Consider the following 15,176-nt stretch of genomic DNA (forward strand, 5'->3'; position numbering starts at 1 on the left):
GCAGGTAAGGGTGCTCTCGAGGGGCTAGGTGTTATTTACCATTCGGCCATCAGATTTTTCACCAATGCTCCTTATTGGACACATCACTGCACTCTATACTCCTCTGTAAACTGGTCATCTCTGTATACCCGTCGCAAGACCCACTGGTTGATGCTTATTTATAAAACCCTCTTAGGCCTCACTCCCCCCTATCTGAGATATCTACTGCAGCCCTCATCCTCCACATACAACACCCGTTCTGCCAGTCACATTCTGTTAAATGTCCCCAAAGCACACTCCTCCCTGGTCCGCTCCTTTTTTCAGTTTGCTGCAGCTAGCGACTGGAACGAGCTGCAACAAACACTCAAACTGGACAGTTTTAAACTGGACAGCAATCTCTTCATTCAAAGACTCAATCATGGACACTCTTACTGACAGTTGTGGCTGCTTTGTGTGATGTATTGTCTCTACCTCCTTGCCCTTTGTGCTGTTGTCTGTGCCCAATGTTTGTACCCATGTTTTGTTACCATGTTGTTGTTATGTTGTGTTGTTACCATGCTGTGTTGTCATGTGTTGCTGCCTTGCTATGTTGTTGTCTTAGGTCTCTCTTTATTTAGGATGGTGTTGTCTCTCTTGTTGTGATGTGTGCTTTGTCCTATATTTATATTGTATTTATTTTACATTTTTAATCCCAGGCCCCCGTCCCCGCAGAAGGCCTTTTGCCTTTTGGTAGGCCATCATTGTAAATAAGAATTTGTTCTTAACTGACTTGCCTAGTTAAATAAAGGTTAGATAAAATAAATAAACTGTGGGACATTATATAGACAGATGTATGCCTTTCCAAATCATGTCCAATCAATTGAATTTACGACAGGTGGACTCCAATCAAGTTGTAGAAACATCTCAAAGATGATCATTGGAAACAGGATGCACCTGAGCTCAATTACGAGTCTCATAACAAAGGGTCTGAATACTAATGTAAATAAGTTATTTCTGTTTTAAAGTTTTATAAATGTGCAAAAATGTCTAAAAACCTTGTCATTATGTGGTAGTGTGTAGATCGCTGAGGAAAAAATACAATTTCATCAATTTTAGAATAAGGCTATAACATAACAAAATGTGGAAAAAGTCAAAGGGTCTGAATACTTTCCGAATGCACTGTACATATTGTATCTCAACACAATCCTACTTATTATTAATGTACATGTGTTGCTAAAATTGAAACAGCTGCTGCCACCTAGACAGTCACATCCTGTGTGATATTGTTTTAGTGCACTTAGTTCTTAAACTCACACAAGTCAACAACTTTCTGTTGAAAGAAGTGGAGAGTCCTCCCTGTCAGTTTGTTTGGTTTATGTTCTGGAAAGATGTGGCTACCGCATTTCACTGGACCTTTGTTTAACTGTATTCATTTGTTCATTAGCTAAACTAAGGCCTATATTAATTATCTCATTCCCCTGTGAGGGTGAAGTAGCTGAATATTTATTTAGGGAAGAGATATCAATCTCATCAGCATTAGCTGTTTTTATAGAACAAGGAGTTGATTCAGATCTTGGGCCTTATATGGGTCTATAATATCAGGAGTTAATGCCATTGACTGAAAGATCTGTGAAGGGAATTAAATCAACTACCAGTGAATGGTGAGGGGGATAGTTACCCAAGATTCACCTCGATTAATGATGACAGCTCACAGTCATAGTTGCCCCAGTTCCACTGGGAGAGGGGACTGCTGTACCAGCATTCTCATGCTGCAGCTGGTAAAAACACATCCAGGCACACAAAACAAGCTCAGAGCAATGACAAGTCAGCCTTGTTAGCACACCGCTTAGAGCTCTAGACTGCTGGTCACAGAAATTGCATCAGCCTGAAACATTTCCCCTTGCACATGTCATAATAACTTTTGAAATACCATTACATATTTCATTAGACTTTACTTTTAACTGTTTGAATAACCTTAGAATGTGCTCGATGTAATCGTTGTAACTGCTAACTCTAGAGAGGAGAAAATCTTAGCCACTAGATTCTAACTCCTGAATACATATTAGATTAACGCATGTTTATGTCCACAAAAATATCATGTGCTACCCATTTAGGCAGACACACAAAGCCAGTCTGAACCAGCTAACTCTGATCTAAATGATCCGAATAGAGAGCAACGTCTCCACAATTGAACTGGAGGGGTCATTTCATAAGTGTCGTTTTTCATGTTAGAACATGCCACGGGATGTCTCTCAAGGTACAATTTGAAACAAGGGTTTTATAAAGTGACTGATAGCAACCAAAGCAAGCAATTTTGCAGCAAAGAGCAAAGACTGATTACACTTATTGGAATTGTTAATCCATCTCCAAAGGTCATGATGATGTTAGAATGGCACACTAAATCATGTCTTCATACAAAATGTTCTAATTTACTAAGTAGGCTAATGAAAATATTAAATGATTAGCAGTGGTGTAATGTACTGAAGTAAAACTACTTTAAAGTACTACTTAAAGAGTTTTTTGGGGTATCTGTACATTACTATAATTTTTTTTTTGGGGTACTTTTACTTTACTACATTACTAAAGAAAATTATGTACTTTTTACTCTATACATTTTCCCTGACACCCAAAAGTACTCGTTACATTTTGAATACTTAGCAGGACAGAAATGGTCTAATTCACGCACTTATCAAGAGAACCTCCCTGGTCATCTCTACTGACTCTGATCTGGCAATTCACTAAACACAAATACTTTGTCTCTGAATGATGTCTGAGTATTGGAGTGTGCCCCTGGCTATCCGTAAGGAATTTGAAATTATTTATATTTTTACTTTTGATACTTAAGTATATTTAAAACCAAATACCGGACTTTTACTCAAGTAGTATTTACTGTGTGACTTTCACTTTTACTTGAGGTATCTATACTTTTACTCAAGTATGACAATTGGGTACTTCTTCCACCACTGATGATTAGTTGCTCAAAGAGCATCCTTTCTGAGTTTCCTATGTCACAACTCTCCATCTTTCAATATGACGTCTAGACTCTCAGTATAACCTTGAACAACAGCTGACTCACTTCCTTATTTTAGCAAGTGGTTAGTTAGGGCATCTGCAAGACACAGCTGTAACGGCCTACACAGTATGGCTTGACACAGTGGCCCTATACAAACACTTCTAAAATGCACCCTTCTTCCTTTTCTTGAGGTGTTTGTTCCAGTTTAGGAATAAACGGTTGAAAAATACACTTCAAGTGGCACTTCAACACAATGGTTACTGTGGTGAAGAAAAATCAAGGACTTTGTTCATTGCTGTTAATGGGCTTTTCACAGACATTCATGAACCAATGAATCCAGTGATTTTAAGGAGGGAAGGTAGTAATCTTTTACTAATCAAACTCTGGCTCATAGCCATCTACCAGCGGCAAGAGAACAAGTTACTTCACAATATTCTGCCGAAATGCTACTCGTCCTCAAAACCCCCCAGGCAGTCACACCACCAACAACAATGTGCCAAATGTTACCAGGCACGTACACTATGGAGCCATTGAAACCATCTGATCCAGGCCTGTACATAACTTAGAAGATATGGTAAACCACAAACACTGGGAGGAACCACCTGCTGGCATTTCACCCATGACTTCCTGTTTCACAGTGCCAAGCCACCCACCAGAGGTGGCTTAATAAACCTTTAGCAGAGAGACTGGCACACTGTCACATCACTCAGTCAGTCCCTCAGTCAGTTAGCTTGAACATACCACCCTTAATTTAAAGTTCACTCACTGGTCAAGATAAATGAATTTCAAGAAAAAAAATCTTGGGAAAAGCCTCAAAAAGCAAAATACATATGTTGATCATATTGCAAGACATAATTATTACAATAACACCTAGATGAAAAGACAGATTAAGAGACACAAAACAACTCTCACTCTTGGAAAATAAACAGTGATGTCAGAGCTCCATTTCTAAATATATTTATCCCAATTCAGTTATTTTCATCCAATTTTGCCAACTGATTAAAGTTTGGTAACAAACAGGTATTCATACCCACCAATCACAGAAGAAGAAAGAGACATCATCTGGCACTTCATTTCAAGGGACCATCTTAAAACAGAACTTAAAGCGTATTGGACATGGGAGTGGGAGCTTAACAATTGGATAAGAGACTTATATTTCTATCTATAGTCATACGATTTCTAGAATATATGTATATATGAATAATATGGCTTTTTATAGCACCCATTACAGATCAAAAACATTGTTTTATCCAGACAAGTCTGTCAAGACAAGCAAGTTATTCCACTGAAAATGTGAATAATTATTCACATTAGCAGCACCATCATAGGCACTCACAAAATTTGCGTAAACAAACAAAAACGACTTCACTGGACCTGTTGAATCTTATCTCTCCCCTCCGGTCATATTTGGTACAACAACTTTGTTCACTGTGAATCATTGACAATGATCATTGCATTTTCCACAATGCAATACAGACCCAGGACTTACCTTTGGTCTGAATGGGGATACACAAAGAGGATCAAACCCAAAAATGTACCCTACACAATCCAGTGTATAACAGGTTCTGGTTTGGTATGATTGTGGTCACACAAGAATCCCAGGATTGTTGTTTTGATTAAGAGTTCCACGAAGGGTTCACGACGACTGTATTATTCAACACTGATGACTATTGGCTAGCTTAGACTTTGATGACTCAGGGTCCACTAGATCATATTTCCACCTTCATTTATACATAAATGATTGTAAGATTGACAGGTTCTCTCAGTTCCTGCTCTTCCTGCCTCAAGTCCGGCGATTGGAGCGTTCGTCGTCAGGGGCGTCAATATGTACTGCACGGCCCAGGCTCTTAGCCTTTGGGACACAGCACAAAAGTTGGGCACAAAAATAAATAAAAAACACTTCTAAGACTTACAGTATCAGTCAAAAGTTTGGACACATCTACTCATTCAAGGGTTTTTCTTTCATTTGACTATTTTCTACATTGTAGAATAAGAGTGAAGACCTCACAACGATGAAATAACACATACACAATCATGCAGTAACCAAAAAAGTGTTAAACTAATCAAAATATATTTTAGATTTGAGATTCTTCAAAAGTAGCCACCCTTTGCCTTGATGTCATCTGTGCACACTCTTGGCATTATCTCAACCAGCTTCCAGAGGTATTCCTTTGGAATGCATTTCAATTAACAGGTGTGCCTTGTTAAAAGTTCATTTGTGGAATGTCTTTCCTTCTTAATGTGTTTGAGACAATCAGTTGTGTTGTGACAAGGTAGGGGTGGTATACAGAAAATAGCCCTATTTGGTAAAAGACCAAGTCCATATTATGGCAAGAAAAGCTCAAAAAAGCAAAGAGAAATGACAGTCCATCATTACTTTAAGACATGAAGGTCAGTCAATCAGGAAAATTTCAAGAACATTGAAAGTTTCTTCAAGTGCAGTCATTAACCATCAAGCGCTATGATGAAACTGTCTCTCATGAGGACCACCACAGCAAAGGAAGACCCAGAGTTACCTCTGCTGCAGAGGATAAGTTAATTAGAGTTACTAGCCTCAGAAATTGCAGCCCAAATAAATGCTTCACAGAGTTCAAGTAACAGACACATTTCAACATCAACTGTTCAGAGGAGACTGCGTGAATCAGGACTTCATGGTCGAATTGCTGCAAAGAAATCACTACTAAAGGACACCAGAGACTTGCTTGGGCCAAGAAACACAAGCTATGGACATTAGACAAGTGGAAATCTCTCCTTTGGTCTGATGAGTCCAAATTTGAGATTTTTGGTTCCAACCGCTGTGTCTTTGTGAGACGCAGAGTATGTGAACGGATGATCTCTGCATGTGTGGTTCTCACCGTGAAGCATGGGGGAGGTGTGATGGTGTTTTTCTGGTGAAACCGTCTGTGATTTATTTAGAATTCAAGGCACATTTAATCAGCATGGCTACCACAGCATTCTTCAATGATAAGCCATCCCATGTGGTTTGCGCTTAGTGAGACTATCAGTTGTTTTTCAATAGGACAATGACCCAACACACCTCCAGGCTATGACAATGACCCAACACACCTCCAGGCTGTGTAAGGGCTATTTGACCAAGGAGAGTGATGGAGTGCTGCATCAGATGACCTGGCCTCCACAATCACACGACCTCAACCCAATTGAGATGGATTGGGATGAGTTGGACCGCAGAGTGAAGGAAAAGAAGCCAACAAGTGCTCAGCATATGTGGGAACTCTTTCAAGACCGTTGGAAAAGCATTCCAGGTGAAGCTGGTTGAGAGAATGCCAAGGGTGTGCAAAGCTGTCACCAAGGCAAAGGGTGGCTACTTTGAAGAATCTAAAATATATTTAGTTTGTTTAACACTTTTTTGGTTACTACATGATTCCATGTGTTATTTCATAGTTATGATGTCTTGACTATTATTCTACAATGTAGAAAATTGGTAAAAATTAAAGAAAAACCCTTGAATGAGTAGGTGTGTCCAAATTTTTGACTGGTACTGTATATATATTTTTTCAACTTCTATATGCCCAAGTAATTGATGGAGCACAGTCTGTGTGGGTTGGGCCTGAGAGGGCACCTCCTTGGCTCTGCGGTCCTCCTGAGAGTGGAGCTGTCTGAGACGAGCCCTCTCCAGGCTGTCAGTCTGAGTCTGCAGGCTCTCTAAAACACAAACAAACAGGTTCAACATATATACACACACTAAGACAGAAGGTAAACAAATCCATCCTACAGAAGATACACATGAACTACTTTATGCGAATGCACACACATAATTAACAAGCAGAGTTTATAGTTACTCAGAAGTGCAGGGTCTGGGTTGGCCACTAAGGGGGTGATGGAAACATAGGCACCATCCTTTGGGTTTCCTGATAAGATAAACAAATACTTAAAAACAAAGAAGAGCCATGTATAGATAGAAACTCATTTTTTGACCATTAGAAATAGTTTCATAGAGGCCTTGTCCACTCTAGTGGTTCTACTTTCATAGAACTCATGATTAACAGTGCAAAATGTGAGGAAGTAGTCAGCTGGCACACTCCTGAGGCTGCTGGGACAGAAAGAGCTTCAGAGCCCTGTGGTCATCACACAGATCCACCAGCTCTGCAACACACATAGACACATTTAAGACAAATCTATCTGTCGCAGAGAGAACCAAGACTGGTTGAATATAACATGCTTGGTGTCCATTAGAGATGGCTGTTTGTGATTTACAGCTGATAGTCTTGCGATGGTCACACCCACTCATCAGCAAGCCCCATTAATGTCGGTGCTAATGAGAGTGGTACTAGCATCACTACTGCAGGAGGCTTGCTCTTGGCCTTGCTCTAACCCAGCGTTGAGTGTAGCAGGTGTAAGCAGACACCATTGGAGTTGAGCAGTGTGAAATATTTAACGCCAGCCTCTGGTGAACCCCCCCACACACGTTTCGGCACCCCCAACCAGATCCATGATTCTCACATCAACACTCTCCATCCACATTCCCTGCTTTAGCTACAACTGTGGCACTAAACTTTGGATAGACTCAAGCCCCACCTTGCCTGTAAGAGCAATGGCCTTGGGGACCATTGGCACAGCAGCATTTCAATCAGGAAACGGTCATCATCATTCCCCAGGCCTTCATTCCACCCTCCCTGATGACCCCCCCCCCCCCCCCCTGACCCCCCACCCATCTCCAGCAGGCCCATTTTAGCTCTCATGTACTGCAGCAAGAGAAACACAGGGCACTTGGTATTGGCCATTGTCTGCAAAATGAGGATAGGAAAGAAATAAGGAAATTATTTCACTGAAACACTGAAAAGATCAAATGTGAAACTAGTTGAATTCATAATATGACTTTGGTCTTACCTCTGTGTTTAATACAGATGAACATCATTCAAGAAGCTGTGAGAAACCGGAGTCCCTCGCGAGAATGAGAAGCCTAAGTCGCAAAATATTTTTGATAAACATTCCATAGATTGGATACATGATTATGAAGTCATAATATGAATTGCAACGTTAAAGGAGATTGTTCTCTTTTTCTTTTGTTGGTCTTGTCAACAATTTGCTTCTTTCATTTTGGCGCCTGCTTGCTGTCTGTCTTAATCTCCGTCTGAACAGGATGTGGTGTTAGTTTTGATGCCAGAGAGCAATCCTACTCCTGCCTATGCCAGCCTTATTACAGTGTGCTGACTAGTGTCATGAGGCGTGAAGGACAAGCTGAATCACACTTACAGACAACACAACAACCGTATCAAGACAATAGCAAATATGAACAATAAACCAAGTCTTATAAAACAGATTTAATATACACTACATGGCCAAAAGAATGTGGACACTTGCTTGTTGAACATCTCATTCCAAAATCATGGGCATTAATATGGAGTTGGTCCCCACTTTGCTGCTATAACAGCCTCCACTCTTCTGGGAAGGCTTTCCACTAGACGTTGGAACATTGCTGCAAGGACTTGCTTCCATTCAGCCACAAGAGCATTAGTGAGGTTGGGCACTGATGTTGGGCAATTAGGCCTGACGCGCATCGGCGTTCTAATTCATTCCAAAGGTGTTTGATGGAGTTGAGGTCAGGGCTCTGTGCAGGCCAGTCAAGTTCTTCTCAACAAACCATTTTGTTATGGTCATCGTTTTGTGCATGGGGGCATTATCATGCTGAATAAGGAAAGGGCCGTCCCAAACTGTTGCCACAAAGTTGAAAGCACAGAATCGTCTAGAATGCTGTAGCGTTGATTTCCCTTCACTTGAACTAAGGGGCCTAACTCAAATCATTAAAAACAGCCCCAGACCATTATTCCTCATCCACCAAACTTTACAGTTGGTCCTATGCTTTGCGGCAGGTAGCGTTCTTCTGGCATCCGCCAAACCCAGATTTGTCCGTCAAACTGCCAGATGGTGAAGCGTGACTCATCACTCCAGAGAACGCGTTTCCACTGCTCCAGAGTCCAATGGCAGCGAGCTTTATACCACTCCAGCCGACGGTTGGCATTGCGCATGGTGATCTTAGTCTTGTGTGCGGCTGCCCGGCCATGGAAACCCATTTCATGAAGCTACCAATGAACAGTTATTGTGCTGACTTTGGTTCCAGAGGCAATTTGGAACTCGGTAGTGAGTGTAGCAAACGAGTGCTAAAGGCGGTCCCGTTCTGTGAGCTTGTGTGGCCGACCACTTCACAGTTGACCGGGGCAGCTCTAGCAGGGCAGAAATTTGACAAACTGACTTGTTGGAAAGGTGGCATCCTATGACGGTGCCACATTGAAAGTCACCGAGCTCTTCAGTTATGCCATTTTACTGCCAATGTCTGTCTATGGAGATTGCATGGCTGTGTACTCGATTTTATACACCTACCAGCAACGGGTGTGGCTGAAATAACCGAATATACTAATTTGAGTGTGTATCCACATACTTTTGTATATATAGTGCATCAAATGATATTTACAATTTGTTCTGTTCATAACAAATAATCAGCGTATGATTTATAATATACTGTATCTACACTCAGTACATTGAGTATTCCAAACATTAGGAACATTTTGTCTTGCCCATTCGCACTCTGAATGGCACACATACATAGACAAACCACATCTCAATTGTCTCAAGGCTTAAACATCCTTCTTTAACCTGTCTCCTCTCCTTCATCTACACTGATTGAAGTGGATTTAACAAGTGACACCAATAAGCTTTCACCTGGTCAGTCTATGTCATAGAAAGAGCAGGTGTTCTTAATGTTTTGTATACTTAGTGTACATCCATGTTTTTCTTCTCATTTCGAGTTTAAAATATACCCCTTACACCAGCATCCAATAACTAATCAGCCTGTCTCCAACTGGTTAAAATAGAACATGGCCAGATCAGACCTTTTAACAGACAGTGATTTGGAGGCCCCAGGCACAGGGCAGTCCGAGGTTTTAGTTTAGGGATCCACCGATGTGGAAATTCTGGGTCAATACATATTTGATATTTTCTTTATCAAACAATACCTATACTGAACAAAAATATAAATGCAGTGCTATAAAAGGGTGGAATTTTATGTTATTAATTTAATATCAATCAATAAATAGATTACCCTGTCTATTGTTGTCTCAGCCTGTTTTGCTTTTCCTAGGGGTTTGAATTATGCCAGCCATTATAGCGTTCTGGGCAAGGGTGAACCGTTTCATGTTTCAGCAGACTGTAGTTATATTAAACAAAAATATGAACGCAACATATAACTTGTTGGTCCCGTTTCATGAGCTGAAATAAAAAGATCCCAGAAATGTTCCATATGCACAAAAAGCTTATTTCTCAAAAATTGTGTGTACAAATGTGTTTACATCCCTGTTAGTTAGCATTTCTCCTTTGCCAAGATAATTCATCCACCTGACAGGTGTGGCAAATCAAGAAGCTGATTAAACAGCATGATTGTTCCATAGGTGTACCTTGTGCTGGGGACAATAAAAGGCCACTTTAAAATGTGCCGTTTTGTCACACAACACAATGCCACAGATGTCTCAAGTTGAGGGAGCGTGCAATTGGCATGCTGACTGCAAGAATGTCCAAAAGAGCTTTTGCCAGATAATTGAATGTTAATTTCTTCACCATCAGCAGTAGATCCAACTGGCCTCACAACTGTAGACCACATGTAACCATGCCAGCCCAGGACATCCACATCTGACTTCTTTACCTGTGGGATCATCTGAAGGGGGAGGGGTGTTGAGGACTATTTCTGTTTGTAATAAAGCCCTTTGTGGGGAATAACTCATTCAGCTAGGCTAGGCCTGGCTCCCCAGTGGGTGGGCCTATGCCCTCCCAGGCCCACCAATGGCTGTGCCCCTGCCCAGTCATGTGAAATCCATAAATTAGGGTCTAATGAATTTACATTGTCTGATTTCCTTCTGTGAACTGTAACTCAGTGTAAAATTTGAAATTGTTGCATGTTGCATTTATATTTATATAATAAAAAATGTAAAAGGCTTATGGCCATTACAGCACAGATAGAAACTTGGTTGCAGTTTATGTTCATAAAGCTAATAAGAAAATATGTTAAATGACTTGAATATGGGAAAGATGTAACAATTTTTAATTTGCATCAAAAAGTGAGAATTGTATCAGAAATTGAAAAGTTTGAGAAAACATAAAGGAAAATCATCAGGTATGTAGAAAAAAATGTGTGTCCTGAAGAGCTTGTGAGTGTCGTAGAGGGAAACAAAGTATTTATTCGCTTCAGGAATGGGGTTTTTTATTGTATTTTTATTTGACCTTTATTTAACTAGGCAAGTCAGTTAAGAACAAATTATTTTTACAATGACGGCCTACACCGGCCAGATCCTAACCCGGACGCTGCTGGGCCAATTGTGCGCCGCCCTATGGGACTCCTGATCACGGCCGGTTGTGATACAGCCCGGGATTGAACCAGTGTCTATTGTGACGCCTCTAGCACTGTGATTCAGTGCCTTAGACCGCTGCACCACTCGGGAGCCCACTGCTCAAAAGCTAGAGCCAAATTTGCAGGAAGAAAACAGAATCCACAGTGTTTGTCATAAACAGAGATGGTCACAATTGCTTAATAGTGCATTATTAAACAAAATGATGACGATGTAAGGCCCCAGGCAATTGCCTGAGTTGGTATTAGCTCTGCATACTGATAGGAAAAACTAGAAGCCAGGCACGCGAGGCCCAGGCTACCCTCTGGCCAACCACACTTCCAGTTCATCGCAAAGATGAGGAGTTTCAGAGAGCAAACATCATAGCCATGGTGATCAACTGTACTGCGCTGATGGAGCGGAAATCACAGAAGATATATGTGGTCGTTGCAGCAGCAGAGAAATATTTTGGGGTGAGAAATTTTAGTGCAGAAGAGCTACAGGAAGTTTTGAGAGAAGGGGTTCAATCCTCCCAGGCCGACAGCATGGTGTAGGATTGTTTAGGGCCAACGTAGTGGGATGGGGTGGTTGGTTTTTGGTGATAGTGTATAGGTGCTGGGTTAGATGGTGGTGCAATTTAAGATTATCTCATTCACCTTTTTTGTTTTTGTGACCAAAATTTGCAATCCCCACTCTGACCTGTGAAAGGCAGTATGCAACACAGCGTCTAGTCTGCTGGAAAGCCACATGAAGAAGAAGAAGAGTGCAAAACATCTCCAGAGTCCATAACAGAACACTGAGCTGACCTCAGAGACTGCCCTCCGTTGGAATCATTGAACACCAAGGGCCCTGTCCAGGAAATTGGCAAAATGCTTTGGTTGTCCAGGTAAGAAGGATGAGAGAACAGCAAGGTCCATTGTCTTCAGGGTCTCAGTAAGAGTGCTGTGAAATCATTTGAGAAAAAAGGGTATGTTGACCCACTGAATTTCAATCACAGTTTGACAACTCTAGGACTTTATTAGCAGAAATGTACATATACAATATGTCAGATTGACCAAGTGAGTCCTCATGATCATGCACATGAGGATTTACACTGACCTGGGGGTGCAGTACAGTAGGTGCGAGTCTTGGTGTAGCTGTCTGGCCAGCTCTAGCTGGTGATTGTCCATTAGTTTGTCATTGACCACCACTAGCAGTGGCTTGCCTGCACCAAGGGTCTCCAGACAACTACCTGCCCCTGAAAATACAAGACAAGTCATTATAATTCATCAACATCATAGACCAGCACAATGGTATGGTAGTTTACCTAGTTTGTTTCATTTCTTTAAAGATAGATACACACCAGCATGGCTGATAACCAGGTCGGCACATTTGATATTTTCAGCAATGGAATCCTTGAATCGGAAGGCCTCCAACGTGAGTTCGTGACAGCTGTCTGAATCTGGGAGAATGGAGCCTTGTCCAACCTGCAGGACCAAATGTTGATAGCCGCGGGCTTTCAACTCCTTCAAGAGAGATGCATAACTTTCTAAAAAAATATCTTAGTGCAAGGGTAGGACACGTCTACTCAAATTATTATTGTCTAATTGTTGAGGACAGTTGGCTAGCTAGCTAACGTTAGTTTCTGTAGCCATCACATATCATACTCACTTGAACAGCTTCAGGGGAAGTAACACGTTCGATTAGGTCATCAAAGCTTGTTGTTCCTACAGTTACAAATACCATCTTCATGGTTGCTCATGTATCAAATGTAATTTGCAGTACTTGTACTAAAGATGTCCCATGTGTTTGTTTACAAATTTCAGTAGCCTGACGTCACGTGTTTCTTTCATTGCCTTGGCATTTCCGCTAAAGAATACATCACTCTGCCACCTACAGGTTTGGATATGAACTTGCAGTCTAGACATTTTTTTTTTCATAAAAATAAGAGTAGTTTGTCTATGACCATTTTGAAAATGTCTCCAGTAGGTAGGTTTCCATTTAATTGGCGACAGATTTTCTTGCGACTATTCTAACATCCACATAAATGAATGATGCGCATTTCTCATTAGTGGTGTTTTCACCAAACGGATTTGTTGCCGATAAACATCAGTGCATTTATTATGTTTTATTTAACCTTTTAACTTGGCAAAGGTTAAACAAATAAAAAACATACATGCGCTGATTTCTATCGCAACAAATACGTTTGGTTGATGATATAGTGCACACCACATTTACTTTTTCGCTTAAGTTCTATGTACCGAATAAAAATATAAATGTAATTCCATCGCATTTTCAACTCCACGGTTAGTTTTGTCAAAACAAACCTGTTGTGTTAAATAGCAAACGTAGCTTACTCTGGTCTTTACACGTGTTTTCTAGCCAATAGCTAGCATATACAGTGCGAGTAGGCTGTGCTGGTTGTTTTGTCTACTACATGATGAGATTATGGATAAAAACGATCATATTGTATCTGGCAAACGGTAGTCAAGCATCGAACATCATGTCACCATGTCACCATGTCATAAGACCCTCAATATATTGGAAGGCAGCATCAAACTCATTACCGTGCACTTTCACCACCCTGTGAAGTTAATCATAATTTATTTAATCTGTAACCTAATAAAGTACATGGTTTCCCGAGTCGTAGTGGGAGGACCACAAGCCATATCATCGCGACTCCAAATGTACTTCGAGATGATTAACTCAATATTTGCGCATTAAGGCGTTTCCACTGGTATTTCCCGCATAATTGATTTTACCGACACAAAAAGATCCCAACATGTGGAACGAACAAATTATCTGTCGGCATTTATACAATTACGCAGACACTTCCTGTCTCCATCACAGCTGTTGTGATTTTGTTTAATACAATATGACTTTAGTCGTATAAAAACTGGATGGAAACGTTGTTTGACATGTAAAAATACATTTAAAAAAGCCCCCAGAGCTAGATTAGCTTTCAAATAATGTAGAGAATGCTGCCCTCTTGTGGCTGATTGTGTAACAGTATTTGGCCTTACTATATGCAACACAAAACGTTGCAGAGATAAATATACTATATAGAACAGACTATTCTTTCTACATGACAAACTCATATGTTCTACCACATATTCAGAATGGCCCAACCTCAAGGCCACTCAAGTCGGGTCATTTGAATATTGAGCCAGCTCAAAAAGTGCCAGTTCTCATTATGTGCAATGGAAGGACAGACAGCACTTTGCATAAAGGGATTTACATTTGATGTGAAGTAGGAAACAATATTCTATATATAGTGTGTTTCAGTCTGCAATGAAGTCTTAACCAGAAATGTAAGACCATTCGAATCAACATTCCAAACTTGTAACCACATGATCAGGTCAGTGTCCTTCAATCTTAGTATCAGATTTGTACTACATGGCAGTACTTGTGTTGAAGAGTTGAAAGTACGAGACAGAATGACCACACAGAAACCAACATAAGACTGAAATCATTTAAGGCTCTGTTAATTCAAAACTTACAACCAAAAAAACTCACTGTAAAGTCAAAAAAGCAAACCCAAAAGCAAGTATAAAAGAAAACTTTGATGATTGGATAACAATGTAATTAGATATTAATAAATAGGTTGAGAAACTTAAAAAATATATATATATATATATATATATATAAAAGTTAGTTTAGGGCCAGAATTTGATCAAACCATGTAACATGAGTCATAATCCAAATGACCGAGGAACCTGTATCTAAAGCAACCACACAGCTGTAATCAGAAAACAAACATGGATCTACAGTCAATTCAATGTGAATGTCGCATGCTTAGGGGCACATTGACCTGGCTTGACCACGCCCGTCAGAAAAATAAAAAAATAAATTGGGCTGCTTCTATGACCACTATACAGTTGGTTTTAGGACCT

The 15,176-nt window shown here is 40.5% G+C and overlaps 1 protein-coding gene and 1 long non-coding RNA gene across 3 annotated transcripts; both read right to left on the reverse strand.

The window, feature by feature from the left end:
* Positions 1-3,912: 3,912 nt before the first annotated feature.
* On the reverse strand, positions 3,913-7,290 carry LOC149971615 (uncharacterized). Its single transcript, XR_016491661.1, has 2 exons — positions 6,772-7,290; positions 3,913-6,634 (listed from the first exon to the last, which is right to left on the reverse strand). It is a non-coding gene; the product is annotated as an uncharacterized LOC149971615 (long non-coding RNA).
* A 3,886-nt stretch (positions 7,291-11,176) lies between these two features.
* Positions 11,177-13,924, reverse strand: zgc:92907 (asparagine-linked glycosylation 13 homolog (S. cerevisiae)). 2 transcript variants are annotated; one of them, XM_021582989.3, is made up of 4 exons: positions 12,955-13,924; positions 12,647-12,770; positions 12,403-12,541; positions 11,177-12,246 (listed from the first exon to the last, which is right to left on the reverse strand). In XM_021582989.3, the coding sequence occupies exons 1-4, from the start codon at positions 13,033-13,035 to the stop codon at positions 12,135-12,137; spliced, it is 456 nt and encodes a 151-aa protein (XP_021438664.2). In that variant the 5' UTR covers positions 13,036-13,924; the 3' UTR covers positions 11,177-12,134.
* Positions 13,925-15,176: the final 1,252 nt, after the last annotated feature.

The sequence above is a fragment of the Oncorhynchus mykiss genome, chromosome 25 (genome assembly GCF_057628025.1).
Source record: "Oncorhynchus mykiss isolate SJ-2025 chromosome 25, ASM5762802v1, whole genome shotgun sequence".
Taxonomy (NCBI): Eukaryota; Metazoa; Chordata; class Actinopteri; order Salmoniformes; family Salmonidae; genus Oncorhynchus; species Oncorhynchus mykiss.

Excerpts from the sequence above, each read along its gene's own strand:
- zgc:92907 (XM_021582989.3), bottom strand. The coding sequence starts at position 13,035 with ATGAAGATGGTATTTGTAACTGTAGGAACAACAAGCTTTGATGACCTA. Across the intron at positions 12,771-12,954 it reads CTTCCCCTGAAGCTGTTCAA|GTTGGACAAGGCTCCATTCT; the intron begins GTGAGTATGATA and ends TTGGTCCTGCAG. Across the intron at positions 12,247-12,402 it reads CTACTGTACTGCACCCCCAG|CACTCTTACTGAGACCCTGA; the intron begins GTCAGTGTAAAT and ends ATGATTTCACAG.